General features: G+C 39.8%; 1 protein-coding gene across 3 annotated transcripts in view; it reads right to left on the bottom strand.

Moving 5' to 3' along the window:
* Nucleotides 1-23214, bottom strand: part of CNTNAP2 (contactin associated protein 2) — a 2064732-nt gene that overhangs the window by 365579 nt on the left and 1675939 nt on the right. For all 3 annotated transcript variants that reach the window (XM_082473843.1, XM_082473842.1, XM_082473844.1), the window contains one exon: nucleotides 9827-9954. In XM_082473843.1, coding sequence (XP_082329969.1) covers nucleotides 9827-9954 — 128 coding nt within the window. The remainder of the gene's footprint in view (nucleotides 1-9826; nucleotides 9955-23214) is intronic.

Genomic DNA, 23214 nt, shown 5'->3' with positions numbered 1-23214 from the left:
GTGCATCCTGATTTAGAAATGCCAGAGAAAATATAGGAACTTAGCAAAAAAGGTTGTTTTTTTTTTAAATCCTTAATTTGAAGATAATCATCGGATTCAAGGGATTTTCAAGGTACAAAGGAATAAAAGTTTTCATTTAGTTAAGATGAATAAATGTGCAAAAACCTTATTGAGGTTAAAAATAGTTGTGCATATAAATCAAGTGATAGTTCCTCTCTTGGACCTCTATAGCAATTATTGTCTCTGCAAGTTTTCTGCAATTTATCATGAAGTGCCTCGTGGCACTACCTCCATTGTTAGCCTGAAATACTTATTTAAACCTTTTGTGGTTATTTAACCATTCATACTCATTTAACGAACACATATTTGAGCTTCTCAATGTGGCAGGCACTGCCTTTGTACAGGGTATAGATCTCTGCCTGAGTTTCCACCTACCGTTGGGGGTGAGGACAAAAATAATGCAAATTCACAGAGAAAAGAGCTGCTTGTGCAGTGGATAATTTATCCTGCCTTTGTCCCAAGTTCCTGGTTAAGAGCTTCTAGACCCTTGGAATTTCCTGAATGATAGGAGTATCACTGTTATTCATGGTGGGCCCCTAGATACCTTTTATTATTTATTTTTAATTTAATTTTATTTTTTTTAACATCTTTATTGGAGTATAATTGCTTTACAATGGTGTGTTAGTTTCTGCTTTATAACAAAGTGAATCAGTTATACATATAAATATGCTCCCATATCTCTTCCCTCTTGCATCTCCCTCCCTCCCACCCTCCCTATCCCACCCCTCTAGGTGGTCACAAACCACCAAGCTGATCTCCTTGTGCTATGCGGCTGCTTCCCACTAGCTATCTATTTTACGTTTGGTAGTGTATATATGTCCATGCCACTCTCTCACTTTGTCCCAGCTTACCCTTCCCCCTCCCCATATCCTCAAGTCCATTCTCTAGTAGGTCTGTGTCTTTATTCCTGTCTTACCACTAGGTTCTTCATGACCTTTTTTTTTTCTCTTCTTTTCTTAGATTCCATATATGTGTGTTAGCATACGGTATTTGTTTTTCTCTTTCTGACTTACTTCACTCTTTATGACAGACTCTAGGTCCATCCACCTCACTGCAAATTACTCCATTTCGTTTCTTTTTATGGTTGAGTAATATTCCCTTGTATATATGTGCCACATCTTCTTTATCCATTCATCTGTTGATGGACACTTAGGTTGCTTGCATGTCCTGGCTATTGTAAATAGAGCTGCAATGAACATTTTGGTACATGACCCTTTTTGAATTATGGTTTTCTCAGGGTATATGCCCAGTAGTGGGATTGCTGGGTCGAATGGTAGTTCTATTTTTAGTTTTTTAAGGAACCTCCATACTGTTCTCTATAGTGGCTGTATCAATTTACATTCCCACCAACAGTACTTTTTAAGATGCAGAATGGCCCTGCCCGAAAGACCAACCATGGGATTAGGGGGTTGGGGCTTTGAACCAGGATATATCAGCCCTGTCTCCAGGGAGGAGAAGGAAGGGAAGCTGGAGATTGAATTCAATCATGTGACCAATGACTTACTGAATCATGCCTACATAATGAAACTCCAGTAAAAAATCTGGACATCTGAAGTGCACATGAGTTTCCCTGGTTAGTGACACACACTGATAGGCTGAGCGGGTGATGTGTCCACATTCCATAAGGAGAAGACATAGGGACTCCACATTTGAAACCCTCCCAGAACTCACCCTGTGCATCGGTTCATTCAGCCAGTCCTGATTTGTATCTTTGATAATAAAACTGTAATCTTAAGTATTGTGCTTTCCTGACTTCTCCGAGTCATTCTCGTAAATTTTTGGTCCTGAGGAGATATTGGGAACCCCCAAATTTGTAGTCAGTTGGTCAGAAGAGCAGGTGGCTTGGGAACCCCCTCTAAACTTGCAGCTGGGGTCTAAAGAAAAGGCCATCTTCTTAGGGACTGAAATCTATGCTGACTCCGGGCAGTTCATGTTAGGGTCATGTCGTAGCATTGCAGAGAGATTTCAGACTGTGGTCAGTTCTATTGGGAGTGGTGAGATGTGGGTGACTGCTAGCCGAGTGGGCAGGGAAGCTCTCTTGGAAGAGTTAATATCGAAGCTGAGACCTGCAGCCCAGCTGAGCCTCAATGGGGAGAAAGTTCCAGGCAGAGGAAACCACCAGGAAAAGTTCTGGAGGTGGAAACAAGCAGAGCACGTTGGAGATATGAGACCAGTGGGGCTGGCATGGAAGAACTGGGGATGACTGGTGGGTGGGGCAGATCACACGAGGTAGCCTCATAGCATGTGGGAAAGGGCTGGCATTTAAAGAGTGATGGGAAGCTATCAGCTGGTTATAAGCCAAAAAGTGCTGTAATTTGATTCACCACTGGGAAAAGTCACTCTGGATAATAGGTGGAGAAACGATTATGGTGGTGAATGTGAACTTCAGTCTGCAGTGTTTATGTCTTGATTGCCAATGTTTTTGTAGGCTCTTTGAGGGCAAGAAATGTAGTTTGTACTTCCTTATATTCACACAGTGCCTCAGATCAATGCTGAGTGTATATATAGAAGCTACTGTATAATCTAGGCTGAAATCTGAGTGTGCATGGAGAAAGACAAGAATGTAGCAGAAGGGGAGGCGAATCCTTGCTCAATATCATCAGTGGGTGAATTGGAAGGTTACTGTGACTGAGTTTGAAAACCAGCTAAAATCTGCATTAAAACAGCAAAATATTCTGCCATAATTCCATACATTTTTCAAGTCCTACACATTTTTCCAAAAAATTTTTAAACTCCAGGTCAGAGGTTCAGCAAACTATGGCCTTCAGGCCAAATCCAGTCTGTTTCCTGTTTCTCTAAGTAATCTTTTGTTGTAACCATCCACGTCCATCTGTTTACATATTGTCTACGACAGCTTTCACACTACAGGGTTGAGTGGTTCTAACAGCCTGTATGGTCCCAAAGCCTAGAATACTTCCCGTCTGGTCTTTCAGAGAAAAGGTTAGCTGACTCCCTATTTGGATGAAAGGCTCCTTTTGTGGTTGTCATCGGGAACGGTGCGTGCTGTGTATGTTATTGGGCTCTTTGTGCATTTTGCTAGGGTCCTCCAGGTTCTCCAAGGGCAGTTTCCAAAGATGGTAGCAAGCAAAGGGGGTGGTTTCCATCTGCTTCCAGCAAAGGAGACCAGAGAGAAGGAAATGAGGGTTGTGTGCATGGACAGACATCACCCTGGGAGCCCGGCAAATGCAGCTGAGCTCTAAGCAGAGGTCGTGGCCACCACCTCCCAATCAGGAAGGAGGGTACTGGCTGGGTGCCAACGCTCAGCTATGAGACAAGGCGGGTCTTCTCCAAGAACAGGTGGAGTCGAGGGTAAAGACAGTGGGATATAGGACAGGGAGGTGGGCAGAGCTTTTCTGATATCAAGCCTGTCACTCTTGCCATAATGAACGAAGGTAGTAATAATGGTGATGATAACAACCAGAGAGCACTGACTGTGCAAGGCTGCGGGGAATTGGAGTTTAAAAGAACCACTACAGCGATGCAGTTATGATTATTCTCATCTGCAGCTGAGAGAAGGTTGTGAGCAGGAGGTGGAAGACCAGGGAGGTTAAGGAACTGGTTCAAAGGCACATGGCTGGCGAGGGAGGGAGCTGGGATTTGGAGCCGGATGTGTGTGATTCCAAAGTCTATGCTATTCAAAGTGCTGCTCTATAACGTTGCTACTCAGAGTATGGTCCACTGGCCAGTGGCAGCAGCAGTAGCATCTCGAGTCCTGGCCCAGACTTCCTGAATCAGAATCTGCATTTTACCAAGATCCCCAGGTGATTTCTGAGCACATTAAAGTTTGTAAAGCACTGCTCCTCAAGACCTCCATACTTTTTTCAAACTCCCACTAAGAATCCAAGCTTCCATCCAGATTTCCACTTTGTCAGAATTTTCACCCTTGATATAATATAAACTGATCCAGGATGGGAGCCATGCCCCATTTTTCTCAGTAAAGGCTCCTAAGTTGAATTAGATCCTAGAAGCAGATCCTGGAAAGGTAAGAAACTGTTTCACCTAGCATTTTTCTTGATTCCAAACATGTTCCACACCCGAAATTCTTAGAACCAAAGGAGCAAGCCTAACTCTCTTCTGCAAAAGTTTGGAGAGATCACTTGGAAAGTTCAGCGGAGGAACCCAATGGTGGGGATTCAGTTTACAGAACAAAGTCCCTCCTGTACCTGGGATCCTGTGACAAGTTCAGGGAAAGGATGGGCACCCAGGGGGAGGACGCCAAGGAAGCAAGACTCACTCAGCCAGGCGGATCTCCTCTGTGGGCTGTGGTGACCCCTCTAACTAAGCACAAGCCGCGTCTGAAGGGGTAGGTGGGGAGTCAGCCACGCGCGTACAGACACCACTCCCACTGTGAGACGGAAACACTCCCCCAACTGTAACTCATTTTACTTCCCACTTCTACGGCGAGTTTGCAGCTAACGTTGAGTGGCCAAATGATACTAAAGAGCTGATTCTTCTCAGGGGCGCTGTCCACTTCTAACCATTTAGAGTCACTCTGGAGTCTGGAAGACCGAAGGGAAGGCTTCCTTCTTTCTGCCTCTGCTGCCTGTGTCACTGGAGCTGCCCTTAGATGTGCCCAGAGGGCTCAGTCCTTTAATGGGAATCAGCCTAGGTTTTGATCCTGAAAATTTCACTATTTCTGCTTGTTCTTAAGAGACACTCTGGCTTCTCAGTCGGTAGTAGCCTATGGCAATAGCAACAGAGGCTGGAGCATTAAGAAAAAAATAGAAGTTAATGGTTTCTACACATAACTGTGGGTGGTTTTTATTTGTTTTTTCCCTGTTGGCTACTATCAGCCAAAAAAAATGCCTAGAACTAGAAGTAAAAACAAAACACACAAAATAAAGAAGTCACTAACTTTCTGTCATCGACCCCTCATCCCTATGGTTGTGAGTTTTCTATCAGGGTTTCCAGACAGTTGATCCCACAGCGGGGCAAGATTAAGAGCTCGGCACCACTTTATTGCTCTGCTTGGCTGTTGATGGGCAAGGACCCAGGGTCAGAGTTCCAGGTCAAAGCTCCCTCTTCGCATCTCAACATTCATCTTGGCCACAGGGAATTACTAAAGACGAAGGCTCGTGTCAAACTCTCTCTCCCTGTGCTCTGCCATAAACCAGCTGGGAGCCCCTGGGTCAGTCACTTAACCTCCCCATACCCAAGTTCCCTCGTCTGTAAAATGAGAGGTTTGTACTGTCTGATCTCTAAGTCTTCCACCGCTAGAATGTTGTGATTCTTTGTTCTTGCTTTTAGCTGTACCTGACGCAAGTACATACATCTACATTTCATGGGAAGAAATGGGGAAACGAAAAGAACGTGGAGCATCTGCTCTGGAACCACACAGATCTTCTGGCCCCAGCTCTGAAACTCATTGGCAAACCATCTAATAAGTCTGATTCTGTTTTCTCATTGGTACAAAATACAAAGATATCACCGCATACAGGATGTTGGGAGAATCAAGAGAGAAGATGAATATAAAGTGCATGGCTTACAGCCTGCATGCTGGGCCCTTTCCCTTTCTCGTCTCTTCCAAGCCTGAAGCAGCAAAGAAAATGGGGATAAGCAAACTGTCTACTCTTCTCTGGAGCCCGGGGAGCGGCTTCCTCTGCACAATCAAAACCGCTTCCTGAGCCCAGATGAGCAGCTGCCCCTCTCTCCTTGTCTAGTCCTCTTGCGCGGCACTGAGTGTGTCTCACACAGGGAGATGGTGTGGCCTGTGTGTGCCCCTGGGTCCATCCTATGGGGAATGCTACTCATTTGAGCCCCCAGTGAAACTGTCCTATCCTGGGGGAAACAACATGTGGATAAGTCATTGCCTTGCCTTCCTTGGTAAGGGAATGGCTGGTGATGGCCTTGGTTTGTAAAAGTCTTACAGTGAAGACAGGGTGGCCTTTATATATCTCGGGCACATATGATTGCATTCCCAAAGAACAAATGTCCACTGTCACTTGGATAAAACTCCATCATCATCTTTATTTCTTTCACTCTCAGCTTTGTCTCTGTCCTCTGAGTGTTCCTGAATTGGATGTGGCCTGCCTTGCCTTTTCTTCTTGGCCTCTCAGAGTCACCTCCGTAGCGCTAAGAACCTGAATTTACATCTTAAATGCCCACCATGACTCCAGTGCTTGGCCTGCCGTGCTGACAGCCAGGGCGGGTTTCAGGCACGGACTCAGCGGTCCTTGAGTAACACGTTTTCCTGATTGTTTCTACCCAAGTGTATTAAAAACACTTGCCTTTGTAGCAAACTTGCTCCTAATTAATTGTTTAAAGTCTCTGTATCCCTAGAGGAGATCTGGGAAATCTTTACTTTATATGGTGGAGAATAAACCAATTATCTAGCAAATACTTTCTACAATTAATTATAGTCACTATGTATAGTACAAAAAAGATTCCTACCTCCAAAACCCGAAATAGTTTGTTTTTGAACTAATTCCATAGAAGTTTAGCAACTCCGTCCAAGAACAATTATATTTTTGAATTTGAAAACAATTTCTACTCTGTCAGCCGTTTCGGTCCGCTAAATAGCTCTCTTGTTTCTTCCTAGGCGAGTAGGCATGGTTTAAGGGGGTAATTTGTAATCTTACCTCACTTTTTATCTTAGCTAACCATCCATCCTCAGTCACACTTTCAGTTTCATTTAGATTTGAGGCTTCCATTTGAACGTGTTTGAAAAAAAAACCCCAAAAGTGTAAGGGCATAAGCATTTTACAGTGCTATATGGGAAATGCAGCAGGTCTGGAACTCACTGATTTTCTTAGCATTTTGACTATATGGGTCTATGAGTTCAGATGAATCAAAGTAAAAATGAAACTCAGCAGGCATGATGAAATCAACTGAAACTGCCGAAACCGTTGGTCAGAGCCCACAAAAATTGTTTCATTCTCTAAGACTGGGAGGTAGAACCAGACCTAATTCAAGAGACAGCTTCCGGGAGCTGTCATCATTCAACTCCTCAAATAGAGAAAGACATTTCTCGACAGTGGATTTGGTTTTTTTAAACTGTACCTTTGCACAGACTTCAGTAAATGACACAAAGTTAATCTCTGAAAACAACAGGATATATGCATGATACCACTTTTTAACTCATACAAATTGGAATCTAATCCCCCCAACATTCATGCTGTGTTGGTAACTGGACGTGGGTGGGGAGAGACCCAGATCAAATACTTTTAAAACAATTTAATTTCTGCCGTTGACTCAGGGATGAGAATGGAGTCGGGGAAACAAGCCTGACCTTGTGCAGAGAAAGCTGTTTATGTTCTCTGCTCTGTCTTTCCTCTGGGAGCCTCCCAGAAGCAGCAAAAGGGGGCACAGAAATTTGTTGCGTAGATGACATTTTAAAAGAAATATTTTGTTCATCTGTAAAACAGAAAGGCTAATATTTACCTTACCTACCTTGCAGGGGGCTGTATCCAAGGACACCATACATGTGTAAAATCTGGAAAATGCTATGAGGTAGACACTTTGTCATTACTGTGTCCACGTTAGAACATTCTTAAAAGGAAGGTGAGCATCAAAACCGCTAACTGCTACCTGGCAATTCAGGTACGAGGTATATAATATGGCCGGTTGCCTACAAAAAACGAAGATCTCTCTCTCTCGGACACAAAAGTATTCCACATAAGTGCAATTAAAAATTGACTGTGCTTTTATTTTCATGAAGTATCAGGTAAAATACAAATAAAGTCTTGATGAAGCTGCAGTACTACAAGAATCCTGAGGCCATGCAGTGTCAATGAACAGGATAGCTCTTTGTCTATCAGTTGGTCCTAAGAAATGTCTCTAAGAGCAACAGCCTTGGGAAAGAAATGCAAATGAACACTGACCACCATACTTCTCCTATTTTCTCTATTTAAATATAAAGTCTGCCTAAAATATACTATCTATCACTCCTTTCTTGAGCACCAGTTGCAATAATTTTAGACCACAAGTCTATTAAATTATAAAACATTTTATGTTTTCCAATACTTTTTAATGTGCATTTCTCAAAACATGGTTTGAAATTCTTTTTTTAACTCACCAGAGTACCTAGTAAAGTGCTAGACAAATAGCAGACACATAATAAATTCTTCCTGAGGACTGATTTATTAAGAGAAAACATGCTAATATTAGCTATAAACTGTTAATACACTCCCACATATACTATTTAAAGTAACTGGACTCTTTAAGAGTGGTAAAAAAAATTTGCAGATGTGGGATTGTATAACTATATTGACTTAATCCATTACTTAATGGGAACCCTTTCTCTAATTTAAGGCTAACTTTAGAATTAGAATTGATAAGTGAGAAATACTTTACCTTTATATATTAATGAGTAATTATGACATAATGAAACTGATTTTCACTAGATACCCCATGAGAACCTGCCTATTTTGAGAGTGATACTATAGTCCATCTCTCAAAATATGTGTTTAAAAAGGCATATATATTATTATTTTATGTCAATATCTTTTCTTAAGCAGTCGAAACAAAATTTCCTATTGCACAGTTCTACTAAGCTAGACATACGAAGTATTATTGTTTAATAAATGCATGACAAAGCTCTTTTGACCAGTTTCATTTTAAGGATAGCATTTTCATTCTCTCTGTGTAAGAAGGGAAAAATCAGTACAAACTCCATCTCTCTTTTGTATCAGGAACACTGCGTGGTTTAATTGCTGACAGCCTCGATGTACTAAGTAGTAAACAGCTGAGCATGCATCATTACATTCCTTAGGACACCTCTCTGAGTGGATGCAATAATTTATTACATTGAGTAGCTCTAATTCTCCCTTGATTTATGGAAGCGGTAATAACATTCCATCTGACAGAAGGCTTTGCTAGGAGGAATCCAGATCTAGGCACCAAAATCTTTACGGCCTCCCCAGGAGGAGTTGAGACGCAGGTGGTATTCTGAGCACCACAGCGGAGAAAAAGGAGGGGTTTGCCTGAGGTCTTCTGACAAGTCAGCTACTCAGGGAACAGAATCTAGTCTCCTGATGCCTAGCGCACAATCACAAAAGCATACTCCTGGAAGGGCTGCCCAAATCATGTGTGCAGGCGCGAAGAGGGGAAATGACACCCAGGATGCTCACTGCAGAATCCCCATAGCAGCCTGTCACCGGTTCCCTCCGACTACGCATAAAGCACACTGAAGGGTATCAAACAACATAAAATCCTAATGGCACCCTTAATTAGGTGGGATCATCAGGCTAACTCCCTGACTGCCAACAGCCCCAAATTCCTCTCTGTGGTGCCGAATCTTGAAAGCAAGATGTAGTTACAGAAACACTCTTTGGCTTACAAGGGACCATCAAGCTCTGATGATGGTGAAATTTGATAGCACTAATGTCAAACTTTATATGACCATAATCCAAGTTTACAATGATACATTAAGCCCTAATGCTACTATTTATATCACCGTAAACTCAGTTTAGGGTGATATAAATAGTCATGCTAATGGCATTAACAGCAGCACTCTGGAAGCACAGCTGTTGAGTGCTGCTTTTATGCTGTTAGCATTGCTACTTTATCACCATAAACTTAGGTAGTCACATTTGCTACATACGAATACACAAGAAAGATGGAGAGCCACATTTCATGCCCGTATCTAGCCTCCCGTACTGAAGACTTACAGCTTGCTGCCCTCCTCTGTGTGTTAAGGTCTGCCTAGCCCTCCAGTTGGCTCTGTTTATACCGAACAGCAATCTGTTTTCTGCCAACCTCGCATTTGCTGGGAAACACTATTTAAAATTGGTAAGGAGGTGCCAGCCCCAGCTATGGGCACACTTACTGTCTCCTTGGCAGCGCAGGGGACCCACACTCAGTTTGGCTTCCGAGCCTTGCCGGTCAGTATCTCCAACCACCACCTGGCTTACTGGCAGGTGATCTTTGTAGGTTAAGAAGCCAGCGTCCTTCCTCCTGAATCACAGGGAAAGACAGAAAAGCATGAGGAGGCTAAGTTAGAAACATGTCTTTTTGATCATTGTTTAAGTTGTCTAACAATTGACCACATTCCAATAAATGCTCAGAGGTGCACTAAGTAGAACCACAGTTAGAGTTGTTCCCTCTCTTCCATTGGGTGGTTTCACAGCTCATGGCTCAGAAGCAACTGTGACCGCTTTGCCTTCTGGAAAACAAAACGGACACCCTGATTTCCAGAGAGTCACAACCAATACACAGAATGCTATTTCAGGTTGAGTGTAGACTACCATGTTGCTTTAAGTACACACATCAAATGCTGAGCATGCATGCAGTTTGCTGTTGTCACGGAATCAAGAGTTCAACAAAGCCAACCTGATCTCTTGCATAAAATTAGAAACAAAACCCTATTAAAAAACCCCCTTGTCTCCTTAATTGCTTTGAAGCAGTTGCTTCAGAGGCTTTCTTCCCTGCTGTGCATCAGCTAAATAAGAGATACTTGTAGGTCCTTCATCTCTTCTTGTTTATTTTAACAACTGAAAGAGTTTATGCAAAGTTTCCAACACAGAGCAGGTGCTCACTAAGTGTCTGTTTCCATCGATAATGAGGAGTGGAGTTGAGATGCCAGCCCAATTTGGCTTTTCTCTTAGATTTGTTCTCTTGTTTATTCTATATCTATCTTGTTTCAGGTCTCCTAACTCAACCCCATACCCACCCTAAATAGAGGAAGAGGGCAAGGCTAGTTGTAAAGTATTGATTCTAGGATGAAGCATAGAAATACAGGAGATGTTCTTAGGGATGGAACCAAGGTGAGCTACCATGCAGCACAGATTTCACCTTAATAGGAAATTCCTATCCCCTCATCCTCCTTTTGTGCTGCTGTGGCCGAGAGATTCCCTCATTTGGGGCTAGATGACTGGGAGGCACAAATCAGTGTAAGGTCATTCCACAAATTTATCTTTTTGCATGATTTTCTGCACTGTTCAGCCTGAATGTAAATGAGAATTTTGAAATTGTATGTACAACTGATCACAGGAAAGAAAACTGATTTTGGATGATAGAAGAATGAGAGAAAAGTTGCGGGGGGGGGCGCTGGGAGGAATTGGGAGATTGGGATTGACGCATATACACTTTGGATACTATGTATAAAATGGATAACTAATGAGAACATACTGTATAGCACAGGGAACTCTGCTTAATGCACTGTGGTGACCCGAATGGGAAGGAAGTCCAAAAGGGAGGGGATATTTGTATATGTATGGCTGACTCATTTTGCTGTACAGTAGAAACTAACACAATATTGTAAAGCAGATATACTCCAATAAAAATTAATTTTAAAAAAAAAGAAGAATGAGGGAGAGAGTTCAATAATCAGGTTAAAGATCTGTCATTTGCATCTCTTGCAGGGAATTGAGGATAACCAACTTGGAAGCCTGTCTCTAAAATGCTATGCTGTTAGGAGCAGTTACTTGCTCCTCTGACCTTCTAGAAAGTCACTGAACATATGCTCCTTCATGTGTCAGGACCCACAGAAACCCAGGAAGGAGTCACAGAATTTAGCCAGTGGACCGCAAACAAGTGTATTTTCCACTGTCTTAGTTATTTCAATGAGCTTCCAAGATAAAGTTTAAAAAAAATTTTTTTTTTTTTGGGCTGCTGCCACATGGCATGTGGGATCCTTAGTTCCCCGACCAGGAATCGAACCCTCACCCGCTGCAGTGGAAGTGCGGAGTCTTAACAACTGGACCGCCAGGGAAGTCCAAAAAAATTTTTTTTTCATCAAATGAGAACTAAGATCATGCAGAAAAGCACTGTGATTCTTACTGACATTGCAGCTACTGGTGATCCAGCCTCAAATAATTTATAAACCCAACTCCTTATATTAGAACTTCTATCAGTTAAAATCATGTTAGAGAGGGAAGAAAGTCTTTGCTATTAAATTTGATATTTAATGTTTCTTAAAGGGAAATAAATGAAAGCACCCTTAATAATATACTGTGATTTGACAACTTAGTAGAATAATGTGCATTCCTGTGGAACTTCAGGCTGAGATTCTCTAAAGTTCATTATCACTTAGAATTAACTGACTCTAGATCAGGGATTTGTGAGCTAAGTCCTGAGAACCATTCATCTTGTCGCTTTTTCTGTGATGGCCCATAAGCTTTCTTTTTTTTTTTTTAATATTTATTTATTTGGCTGTGCCAGGTCCTAGTTGCAGCATGCGGTATCTGTAGTTGCGGCGTGTGTACTGTTAGTTGCGGCATGTGGGATCTAGTTCCCTGACCAGGGATGGAACCCGGGCCCCCTGCATTGGGAGCGTGGAGCCTTAGCCACTGGACAACCAGGGAAGTCCTATTTTTTAAAATTTTAAATGGTTGAAAAGAAATCAAAAGCAGAATAATATTCTGTGCCATGTGAAAATTACATAAAATTCAAAGTCAGTGTCCATAAATAAAGTTTTACTGAAATAAAGTCACTTTTTAATTTAACTTTTTTTTACAATATTGTCTATGGTGCTTCCAGGCTACACTGGCAGAGCTGAGTAGTTATAATAGAGACCATATGGCCCTCAAAGCCTAAACTCTTTATTATCTGGCCCTTTACAGAAAATGCTTGCCAACTCTTGTTCCAAATCATCAGTGTCCATTTTTCCTTTGGGAATTTATTGAGCAAATATCCCACTGACAATCATGGTGGCCTAATGTGCAACTTATCCCCACAGTCGAGTGTAGGGTTAGGGAAGGGGCATGAGAATATCTCTGAGGTGGGGAAAAACGCATTTAAGCCAACATTTGTTTACTCTAGCAGCGAGAAGTAACTTAAACCTTATTAATAATTAACTTTCTGATGGGCGTTGCACCATGTGGCCTGCAGTCATGTGTCAGGATGCTCAACATCCTTACCTGATACTTGGTATTGTTGTTCATTTACAGTGAATGAGAAAGTGACTACTTTATAACAAATCTTGGGTTAATATAAGAGTATTTTGGAAACAAATGTTCGGAAATATTCCAATCACTATGTAATCTTATTGCCAAAATTTATATGTGCATAACCTCATAAGAATTTACACATCTACACACTTCCACAACTTGAAAACATAATTTTAAAATATTTGTAATAATCTTGTAAATGTAGAGTTCCAGTGGGTTTTGGACTTATTTTATAATACTGAAATGGGTCATTATTCAGTTACTTTGCAAATAAAACTTATTCAGAGATGACAGAAATTTACTATATTTTATCAAAACCTTTGCATTACTGGTCAATGAAACTGAAAAATTAACATCATGATTCAGTAGGTGCACTTAGCAATATACCTTTATCTAGTTTGTTATATGTACCTTTAGGTAATATTTTTCAACTATGATAGCCAATAAAATCAAGTATCAAAATGAAAAACACAGAGAGGCAGATCTTTAAATTGGTAATCCAAGATTATTTAAAATAATATGTATTTAATCACATCACAGTTACTAAAACAATTAAAGGAAAAATGATTAATTTCTATTAATATTTTAGATATTATAAATGACAACTTTATATCATTTTTTAAAACTTTATTTTTTTTATATTGAACATAAAATGTTAATTCACTAGAACCTGTATCTTACTTTTATACTTATTTGTAAATATGTGCTCAAAAAATTTTTAAATAAGGTATCAAAAAGTATGAAGAACACTGCTCTAATTCATAGAAAACAATAATAACAATACGGCATCTGTCATTGAATACCTATGTATATTAGACTATTTCTTGTATACAACATCTAATCTGAAATCAGTTCTTCCGTAGAGGCGTCATTATCCCCATTTTACTGATGAGAATCAGAGAATTTATCTTGACCAAGGTCACCAGCTCATAACTACAGAGTCTGGATTCAAATCTAGATTATCTGGATCCCAATCTAGGATTTTCCACAAAAAAGAGGGGAGAAACAAAACAGAAGAAAACCAAAAAACAACTATGTCAATTAAAAGCCTTTTTCTTTTAATTTTCATTTACAGATGAGGTGAAAATGTACCTTTTTAGATACACTTAGCTATTCTGAAACATTGAGAAAATTATTTGTGATTAGTAAGTTCAAAGGTATCTGTAATGTTATACTCACAGGCATCCCCTACGCCATCAGCACACTAAGTAAAAGTGGTCTAGAACCACGCCATCCCCAAGGTAACCACTGTTTTTAATGGTATATTGAAGTTTACAAAACGTTCCAGTTCAGCTAATACAGAAGTGCCCCTCAGCCTCGGGGGATACGTTCCAAGACCCCCAGTGGATGCCTGAAATCACAAATAGTACTGAACCCTATATATACTATGCTTTTTCCTATATGTACTGTATATATCTGTGATAAAGTTTAATTTATAAATTAGGCACAGTAAGAGATTAATAACAACTAATGATAAAATACAATTATAACAATATACTGTTATAAAGATGTGAATGTGGCCTCTTTCACACACACACAATATCTTATCGTACAAATTTAATGCCTTTTGCATCCTAACTAAGCACTGTGTTGTAACTTTTGCAGTTTGAGGTATGACAGCAAAACTACCACGAATTTCTTTTTCCTTCTTCACAGTTTCATGGGCAGAACATTCGTTCTCACCGTGAACCTTAGCAACGTCAGCATACGGTTTTCTTTCCGTATTAAGCCGCCACCTTTTCACTTGAAAGCAGCACTTCACGGCTTCTCTTTGGCATAGCTGAATTGCCAGCATCACTGCTCTTGTGCTTTGGGGTCATTATTAAGTAAAATGAACAAAAGCACTGCAATTTTAAACGAATGAATTGTTTATTTCTGAAACTTTCCATTTAATATTTTCAGATCACGGTTGACCAAGGTTAACTGAAACCACATACAGCAAAAACTTAGATGAGGGACGACCGTAGTGATAACCCTCAGATATTCCTTAACCAAACCAAGAAAATAGGAGAAAATAATTACCAGCTGAGAAAAAAAATACAAAGTTACCTTCTCCATCACTTTTGATCAGGGATATAAATAGGGCCAGGGATTTTAAAGCCACAAACAACTGTTTGTGAAACTCACTGAACAGTCAACTCCCCTGGAAACAAATTGGTTGTGGAAACAAATTCATGGGTGGCAATAAAGTGGTTTGGCTAGCATGAGGTTTCTTGTGTGATCCTACAGCATAACCCACTTTCAAAAAATGATGTGTGGATGAATAGAAAATAACCTGAGACCTGAAGAGGCACCCTTCCAAACACCTGTAAGACTTCTATCTTAGCACCTGTGTGAAAATTACTTAGCAAGCAAAACAAGCCTTCATTGAAAGTTATATCTTTAATGATCGAGGTCAATCTAATTTAGGGAGATATTCAGTAACTATTTATCATGTTAGCATAATCTAATTACATCTATTGCTAGGCTGGTACATTAGAAAAATTCTATCATCCATTTCAAATAGGCCCTGAACTCAGACTCTTGCATAATCTTTCTATCAGTGTTGTTATTAAAGGAAAACTTGATTCTACAGAGTTTGCTTCTCTAACCTGGCATTACAGTTATTTTGCGTCAGTACTATTGTTCTGAGGAACTCTGTCTTACTCTGCTGCTCTTCCCTTGCCTTCTTTTCTTATCCTGCTGAGAAAGCACACAAGCCTCTAGGCACGCTGGTCTTGCCCTTAGCTCAGTAAAAAAACAAATCCTTAGAGGAAAATAAACAGGCCAAGTGTCTGCAATTATAAGCTTGCTTTTCTACCAGATGTTATAAAAGTTACCACACTATGAGTATGTTCTATAATTCTAGCAGAGAAGAATTTCTGCTGCTTTGTGAAGCTTTAGAAGTACTTGTTTACTTAAAACAAACAAACAAATAGAATTACAGTCAGTGAACATTCATGTATTTCCATCACAGAATCACCAAGGTAGAAATTTCTGGAAGAATACAGGAAGTCAAAGATTTAGCTACAGAAGATGTCAAAGAGACATAGAAATGGGGAATAAACACGTGAGAAGATGCTTAATATTATTAGTCATTAGAGACACGCAATTAAAAATCTACTGAGACGCCACCTTACTCCTATCAGAATAATAGAAAAGACAGATAATAAGTGTTGACGAGGATTTGGAGAAACTGGAATCATCATACATCGCTCATGGGATTGCAAAGTGGTGCAGTCACTTTTGAAAGTAGTTTGGTAGTTTCTAAAAAGTTAAACATAGATTTACCATATGACCCAAAATTCCATTCCTGGATATCTACCCAAGAGAAAGCATATGTCCACAGAAGGACTTTTAGGTAGATGATTACAGAAGCTTTATTCACAACAGCCCCAAAGTGGAAACAACCCAAATGTCCATCAACTAGTAAAAGGATAATCAAAATGTAGTATATCCACACAATAGAACATTGTTCATCAGCAAAAGAAATAAAATGTGGATACATACAACACAAAATGAATAAACCTCAAAAACATGATGCTAAGTGAAAGAAGTCAGACACAGAAGACCACATATGCCATAACTCCATTTATATGTGATGTCCAGAAAAGGCAAATATATGAAGATAGAAAGTAGATTAGTAGGTGCCGGGGTCTGGGGATGGGAATAAGGATCAATGGCAAATTCCCAAACTACCTTTATAATAGAAACTGCATCTCATTCAGCAAAACCCAAATATCTATGGTTTACCAGGACATGCCTAAAAGTAAAATTCTATTCAATTGTCACCATTTGCCACTGCAATCTCCTGGAAATGTCAATACTTTATAGCATCAAACCTTCATCTCAAGGACCGTTTCTAAACTTTTTGGGATATTTTGTGTAATTTTTGGTTCAAATAATATGTTCAAATTACCTATAAATTTTTGTATCTTTCCTCTGGACCCTTTCTGTCTCCTAATGGCCATCCCCAGACATTATGCTATTTCGGAAAAAGTAGACTGTACTTTTTCCATAGCAAGTACTCAGAAAAAGTAGGCCAGATGGGTGTAGCCGAGATGACAGATAGGAAGATCCTCAACTCACCTCCTCCCTCAGGCACACCAAAATTACAGCTATTTACAGAGCAATTATCTATGAGAACAACCTGAAGACCAGCAGAAAAAAGTTTCCACAAGTAAAGATACAAAGAAGGAACCACAAGACAGGTAGAAGGAGTGGAAACAGTGTATAGTCAAGACCACACTCCTGGGTAGACAACCCACAGATGGGAGAAAATCACAATTGCATAGGTTCTCCCCAAGGAGCAAGGAGTCCAGGCCCCACACTGGGCTCCCCAACCTGGGCGTCCTACACTGGGAAGATGAGCTCCCAGAACAGCTGGCTCTGAAAGTCAGTGTGGCTTGTGTACAGGAGAGCTGGAGGGCTGTAGGAAACAGAGACTCTGCTATTAAAGGATACATGTAAAATCTTATACCCTCTCAATCCAGAGCAGAGGGAATATTTTGAAAGAAGCCTAGGTCAGACCTACTTGCTGATTTTGGAGAGCCTTTTAGAAAGGTAAGAAGCAATTGGGACTCCTTCTGGGGATACAGAGGCTGGCAGCAGGCATTTCGGGGAGCTTGTTCTACCACGAGGACATTAGTGCTCGCCAGAGCCATTTTGGAGTCTTCCCTCTAGCCTGTTAGTGCTGGGGCTTACCTTCCCACCAGTGGGATGGCACCAGCCCCAGGTCCTCCCAGACCCAGCAGCCAGCTGCCCTGGACATGGACCTCTCTACCAAAAAGCCAACACCAGTCTGGGGTCCCCCCAGGCCCTGCAAGCAGCCACGTGGGACTCAGTGTTGCCCACTAGTGGGCTGGCACTGGCCCTGGGAGCCCCTGGACTGCACAGCCAACTGCCCTGGGACTCAGCCCTAACCACCAGCAGGCAAGAAGGCACCACACAAAGCAGGGCCTGGCAGCCAACTGGGCTGAGGGCCAGCTCTGCATGCCAGCATGCCCACAATAGTCAGCTCCTCCACAACAGAAGGTCCCATGCAGCTCACACAGAGGGCATCCATAGAGCATATAGCTACGGTGACCAAAGGGGAGTTTGCTGCTGGGACCCACAGGATGTCTCCTACAGAAGAACACTTCTCCAAGATAGGGAAATGTAACTGACCTATCTTATACACAGAAATAAACACAGAGAATTAGGAAAAATGAGGAGACAGAGGAATATGTTCTAAACAAACAAACAAGACAAAATCCCAGAAGAACTAAATGAAGTGGAGATGAGCCATGTACCTGATAAAGAGTTCAAGGTAATGATTACAAAGATGCCAAATGAACTTGGGAGAAGAATGGATGAACACAGTGAGAAGTTTAAGAGTCAGAAAATATAAAGAAGCAAAGAGGTGACAAATACAATAACTAAAACTAAAAATACACTAGATGGAATCAACAGTAGATTAAATGATACAGAGGAACAGATCAGCAAACTGGAAGATGGAGTAGTGAAAATCACCCAAGCTGAACAGAAAATAGAAATTTAAAAAATGAGAATAATTTAAAAGACCACTGAGACAACATCAAATGTACTAAAATTGGCATTATAGGGATCCCAGAAGGAGAGGAGAGAGAGAAAGGGAGAGAACTTATTTGGATAAATAATAGCTGAAAAGTTTCCTAACCTGGTAAAGGAAATAGGCATCCAGGTCCAGGAAGCACAGAGAGCCCCAAAGAAGATGAACTCAAAGAAGTCCACACCAAAATACATTATAATAATTTAATAATAAATGGCAAAATTAAAGATAAAGAGAGTCTTAAAAGCAAAAAGAGAAAATCAACTAGTTACCTATAAGGGAACTCCCATAAGACTCTCAGCTGACTTTTCAGCAGAAACTTTGCAGTCCAGAAGGAGTGGCACAATATATTTAAAGTGATGAAAGGAAAAAATCTACAACCAAGAATACTCTACCTGGCAAGGCTAACATTCATATTTGAAGGAGAGGTAATCAATAAGGACATTGCATAATGATAAAGGGAACAGTCCAAGAAGAGGATATAATAATTGTAAATATATATTCACCCAACATAGGTGCATCTAAATACATAAAGCTGATATTAATAAACATAAGGGGAGAAATTGACAGTAACACAATAGTAGGGGACTTTAACACCCCATTTACATCAATGGACAGACAACCAGACAGGTAATCAATAAGGAAAACAGGCCTTAAAGGAACCCTCCTATGCTGCTGGCTGGAATGTAAATTGGTACCGCCACTATGGAAAACAGTATGCAAATAATGTTAAAAATTAAACATAGAACTATCATATGATCCAGCAATTCCACTTCTGGGTATTTTTCTGAAGAAAACAAAAACACTAATTCAAAAAGATATAAGCACCCCTATATTCACTGCAGCATTATTTATAATAGCCAACATACGGAAGCAACTTGTGTCCAACAACAGAAGAACAGATAAAGAAGATGTGATATATACATATATATAAATAATGGAATATTACTCAGCCATAAAAAAGAATGAAATCTTGCCATTTGCGAAACATGTATGGACACCTGGAGGGTATTATGCTAAGTGGAATAAGTCAGACAGAAAAAGACAAATATTGTATGATTTCACTTATATACGGAATCTATAAAATAAAACTCTCAAACAAATATAATAAAACAGAAACAGAGTCATACATACATAAAACAAACTGGCGGTTGCCAGAGGGGATGGGTTGCGGGGATGAGTGAAATAGGTGAGGGAGAATAAGAGGTACAAACTTCCAGTTACAAAATAAATGAGTCAGGGGATATGATGTACAGCATAGGGAATATGGTAAATAATATTTAATAACTTTGTATGGTGGCAGATGGCAACTAGACTTATTGTGGTAATCATTTTGTAATATATAAAAATATTAATCACTATGTTAAATATAATATTCTAAGACAATTATACTTCAGTAGAAAAAGGTAACTATGTGAGGTAATAGATGTGTTAATTAGCTTGATTGATTATTTCACAATGTATACATACATCAAATCATCAAGTTGTACACCTTAAATACATACAATAAAAAAAAGTAGGTCAAAAGGTAAAAACCTATAAGAATTTTCCTGAGTTTTTCTGGATAGTTACTATTCTACTATTAACTTGCACTAAACATGTCAGATTCAGTAGTACTATTTTTATTAAAGGACTTTGCATTGTTCTTATTCTTTCCATCTCTTAAATAAAAAACACATAAATAACTTACAGTTGTAGAGAGTTTAAAAATACTCAGTGCTTTCCCTTGGATGATCTCATTTGCTCCCTATAACTTTGGAGGTACAAGGAAATAAGGATATACAATTGAACCTGACAAATTTTGATTCCCAAATAACTGTTCAGAAACATACCCATTATGCAAAGTGAGACAGACTCTACCAAGGAATGAGATGTGTCTTCAAGATATAATACCAAATACTACCTAATTATTTACTAGTTCATACCTAATGTACATAAGAAAGGCAGGAGGGCTTCCCTGGTGGCGCAGTGGTTGAGAATCTGCCTGCCAATGCAGGGGACACGGGTTCGAGCCCTGGTCTGGGAAGATTCCACATGCCGTGGAGCAGCTAGGCCCGTGTGCCACAACTACTGAGCCTGCGCGTCTGGAGCCTGTGCTCCACAACAAGAGAGGCCGCGACAGTGAGAGGCCCGCGCACCGCGATGAAGAGTGGCCCCCGCTTGCCGCAACTAAAGAAAGCCCTCGCACAGAAACGAAGACCCAACACAGCCATAAATAAATAAATAAATAATTAAAAAAAAAAAAAAAGAAAGGCAGGAAACATATAGACTCAAGTCAAGGATAGTTTTAGTTAAAACATTTGTTTTCACGTAAGCGCAAATTTTTATTTGCTTTTTTAATTTATTTTTTATTTTTTTGGTCCTCAACTCCATCTTTCTAGATCTTCTCTGCCTGGAGATGCACTCCATGGCCTTTCCTTTAACAGGAAATTAATACTCTCATTCTTCCTCTATCCTTGCCCCTATTAAAAGCCACTTTCAGAGAAAAATGTGACAAACCATTCCATCCATGTTTAAGAAAAGCAATGCCTTAATGAGACAAAAGACTGCTCTTAGAAATCATATCTCTATGAATGGTGGAGGCTGGATTGGGGAGAGGGAGGAATATTTCTAGCATCACTGAAACAACTACATGGAGGTGATTACATGTTCTTAAAAAGAAAACCTTACCATCACCATGGAGCAGGTTGGCTAGTTCCTCTATGTTCATTTACGAAAATCATGATCAGAAGTCAATGCCTTTGTTCACAGAGCACATGGGGGCTATCTAAGCATGGCTGGATCATGAGAAGTTGAAATAAACAACAGAGCTGTCTAATACACAATAAAGTAGAACTTTTAAAATACGTCTAATGGCATCCTCAGTCACCATTGACTATTGAGCTTTCCTCAATGGATGTAAGGTACTGTTTTCTACAAAGCAATTAGAGTAATTAAGAAAACAACCATCACAATTAGATCTTTAGAATCCCTGAATATGTCCCCTATGAAATGGAAGTAATTACAGATTCAATTACTCCTTTTCAGTGGGAATAGCTTAGGCCTTTTGTAAATGCATGGCAATTATCTGTTCAGTTTAGAATCTCTTAGAAAGCCTTTGTAACCATTTCAGGATTCTACGCAAATTGTTCTTTGATTTTCCTTCTGGAATGCAAGTTCCCTGAGGCCAGATATATTGTCTCATGCAACTTTATAAACCGAATACTAGTAAGCACCTAAAAGTGGCTCATTCCATATGTTTCATGATTGAATAAATACATGAATAAACACAGAAGTCATTTAGGCACAATCCTAAAATAGTAATCAGTATGTGCTTACTATCAATGGTGAGAAACGAGAAAGAGACCTTTCTTATAACTGGAGTTCCTTGAATGCTCTTTAAACAGTTTCATTATTTCTTTTCTGTAATTGAGGTTTTATTTTTTTCTTTAGAAAATCATATTCAATTAGAAGTTTCATATATAATTAACATAATGGAAAGAATTAGATCTTAAAGACAGGAGTCCTATGTCAACTCTGCACCTATGTAAAGGTAAGTTACTGAATTTATCTGGGCCATTGTTTGTTTACATAGATAAGCTATATATTTTGGTTCTGAAGGGTATCAGAATATGCAACTTCGAAGTATGCCTCTTTGGCATATAGAGTATTTTGAGCTAAAGGCCATTGAGGTCGGCAGACACAGGAAGAGTTCTAAAAACAGGGCACAAGTTTTCTTTTTGTAAAGGAAACCTGCATAAGAAATCTTACTAAACAACTCTTCTTTACCATGCTTCTCCTGGTCACTTTCTCATAACTTGCCTCCCTCACACAGAAGTCCCAAACCCCTTGTCTTTTGGCTTAAGATGGTATATGAGCCCAAGTTCTAACCATTCCTTTGGGTTATTTATCACTGGGTACTTCCATAGGTACATAGGTACTACCATAGGTACATGTTAACAAACATATTCTGTTTGTTTTTCTCTTGCTAATTTAGAGGACCCCAACTGAAGAGCCTATGATGGGTAGAGGAAACTATATATTTTTTCCTCCCCTGTAGTTCTTTGATTCTACTTATGTTTGTTTACTTTGTTATTACAGAAAACAAATAGTAAGCATTGGAATAAATTTGGCAAACTTAAATGTGTGGCTTAAAACATAAATATTTGGTCAGTTTTTCAATGGCATGGGGTCATTGGTAGCCCTTTGAGGATAGGACTTTGTGGTTCTATGCAGTTTCTCCAGAAAATATTAATACAGTATCCAACATATGGTTTGGGAGATTAGTTTTCACCCTTATTTTTCAGGTGAGATAACAGATTTGGAATAAAACTATGCCTGGTCTAAGGTATTCAACTAATTAGTGGCTGAACTAGGAAAAACAGACCAATCTCTACCACTCTAGAATTTAAGAAGAGAAAATGCATGTTTACATTTCTCAAATTCTGCTTAAATAATTTCAATTGTTTTCCTATAAATGATATGAAAATCTATTCTTTTATCATATAGGAAAATTGTTTCACTGAATTGAACTATTTACACCCATATTTTCCCTAAACAAGGGTTCCTTGTGTTTTTGAAAACTGTGCCTCATATATTGTATGATTGGCAAGGACAGAGTGTACTTGATGTGTGGCCTCCTTGACTTTTCCATGTATTTTCGTCACCAGCAATTAATGGCCAACTCCTGGTATCTCAAAAGTAGTCAATGGGAAAACCTTTGCTTATACTGGCCCTGCATATCTTTTAAAATTAAGGTGAATGTTCTGGGTTCTCTCAGTGTTCCTAAAGCTTTATTTC

Source organism: Balaenoptera physalus (genome assembly GCF_965194825.1).
Source record: "Balaenoptera physalus genome assembly, chromosome: 8".
NCBI lineage: Eukaryota > Metazoa > Chordata > Mammalia > Artiodactyla > Balaenopteridae > Balaenoptera > Balaenoptera physalus.
The sequence above is the reverse complement of the archived record's forward strand: the minus strand, read 5'-3'. Positions and strand labels throughout refer to the sequence as shown.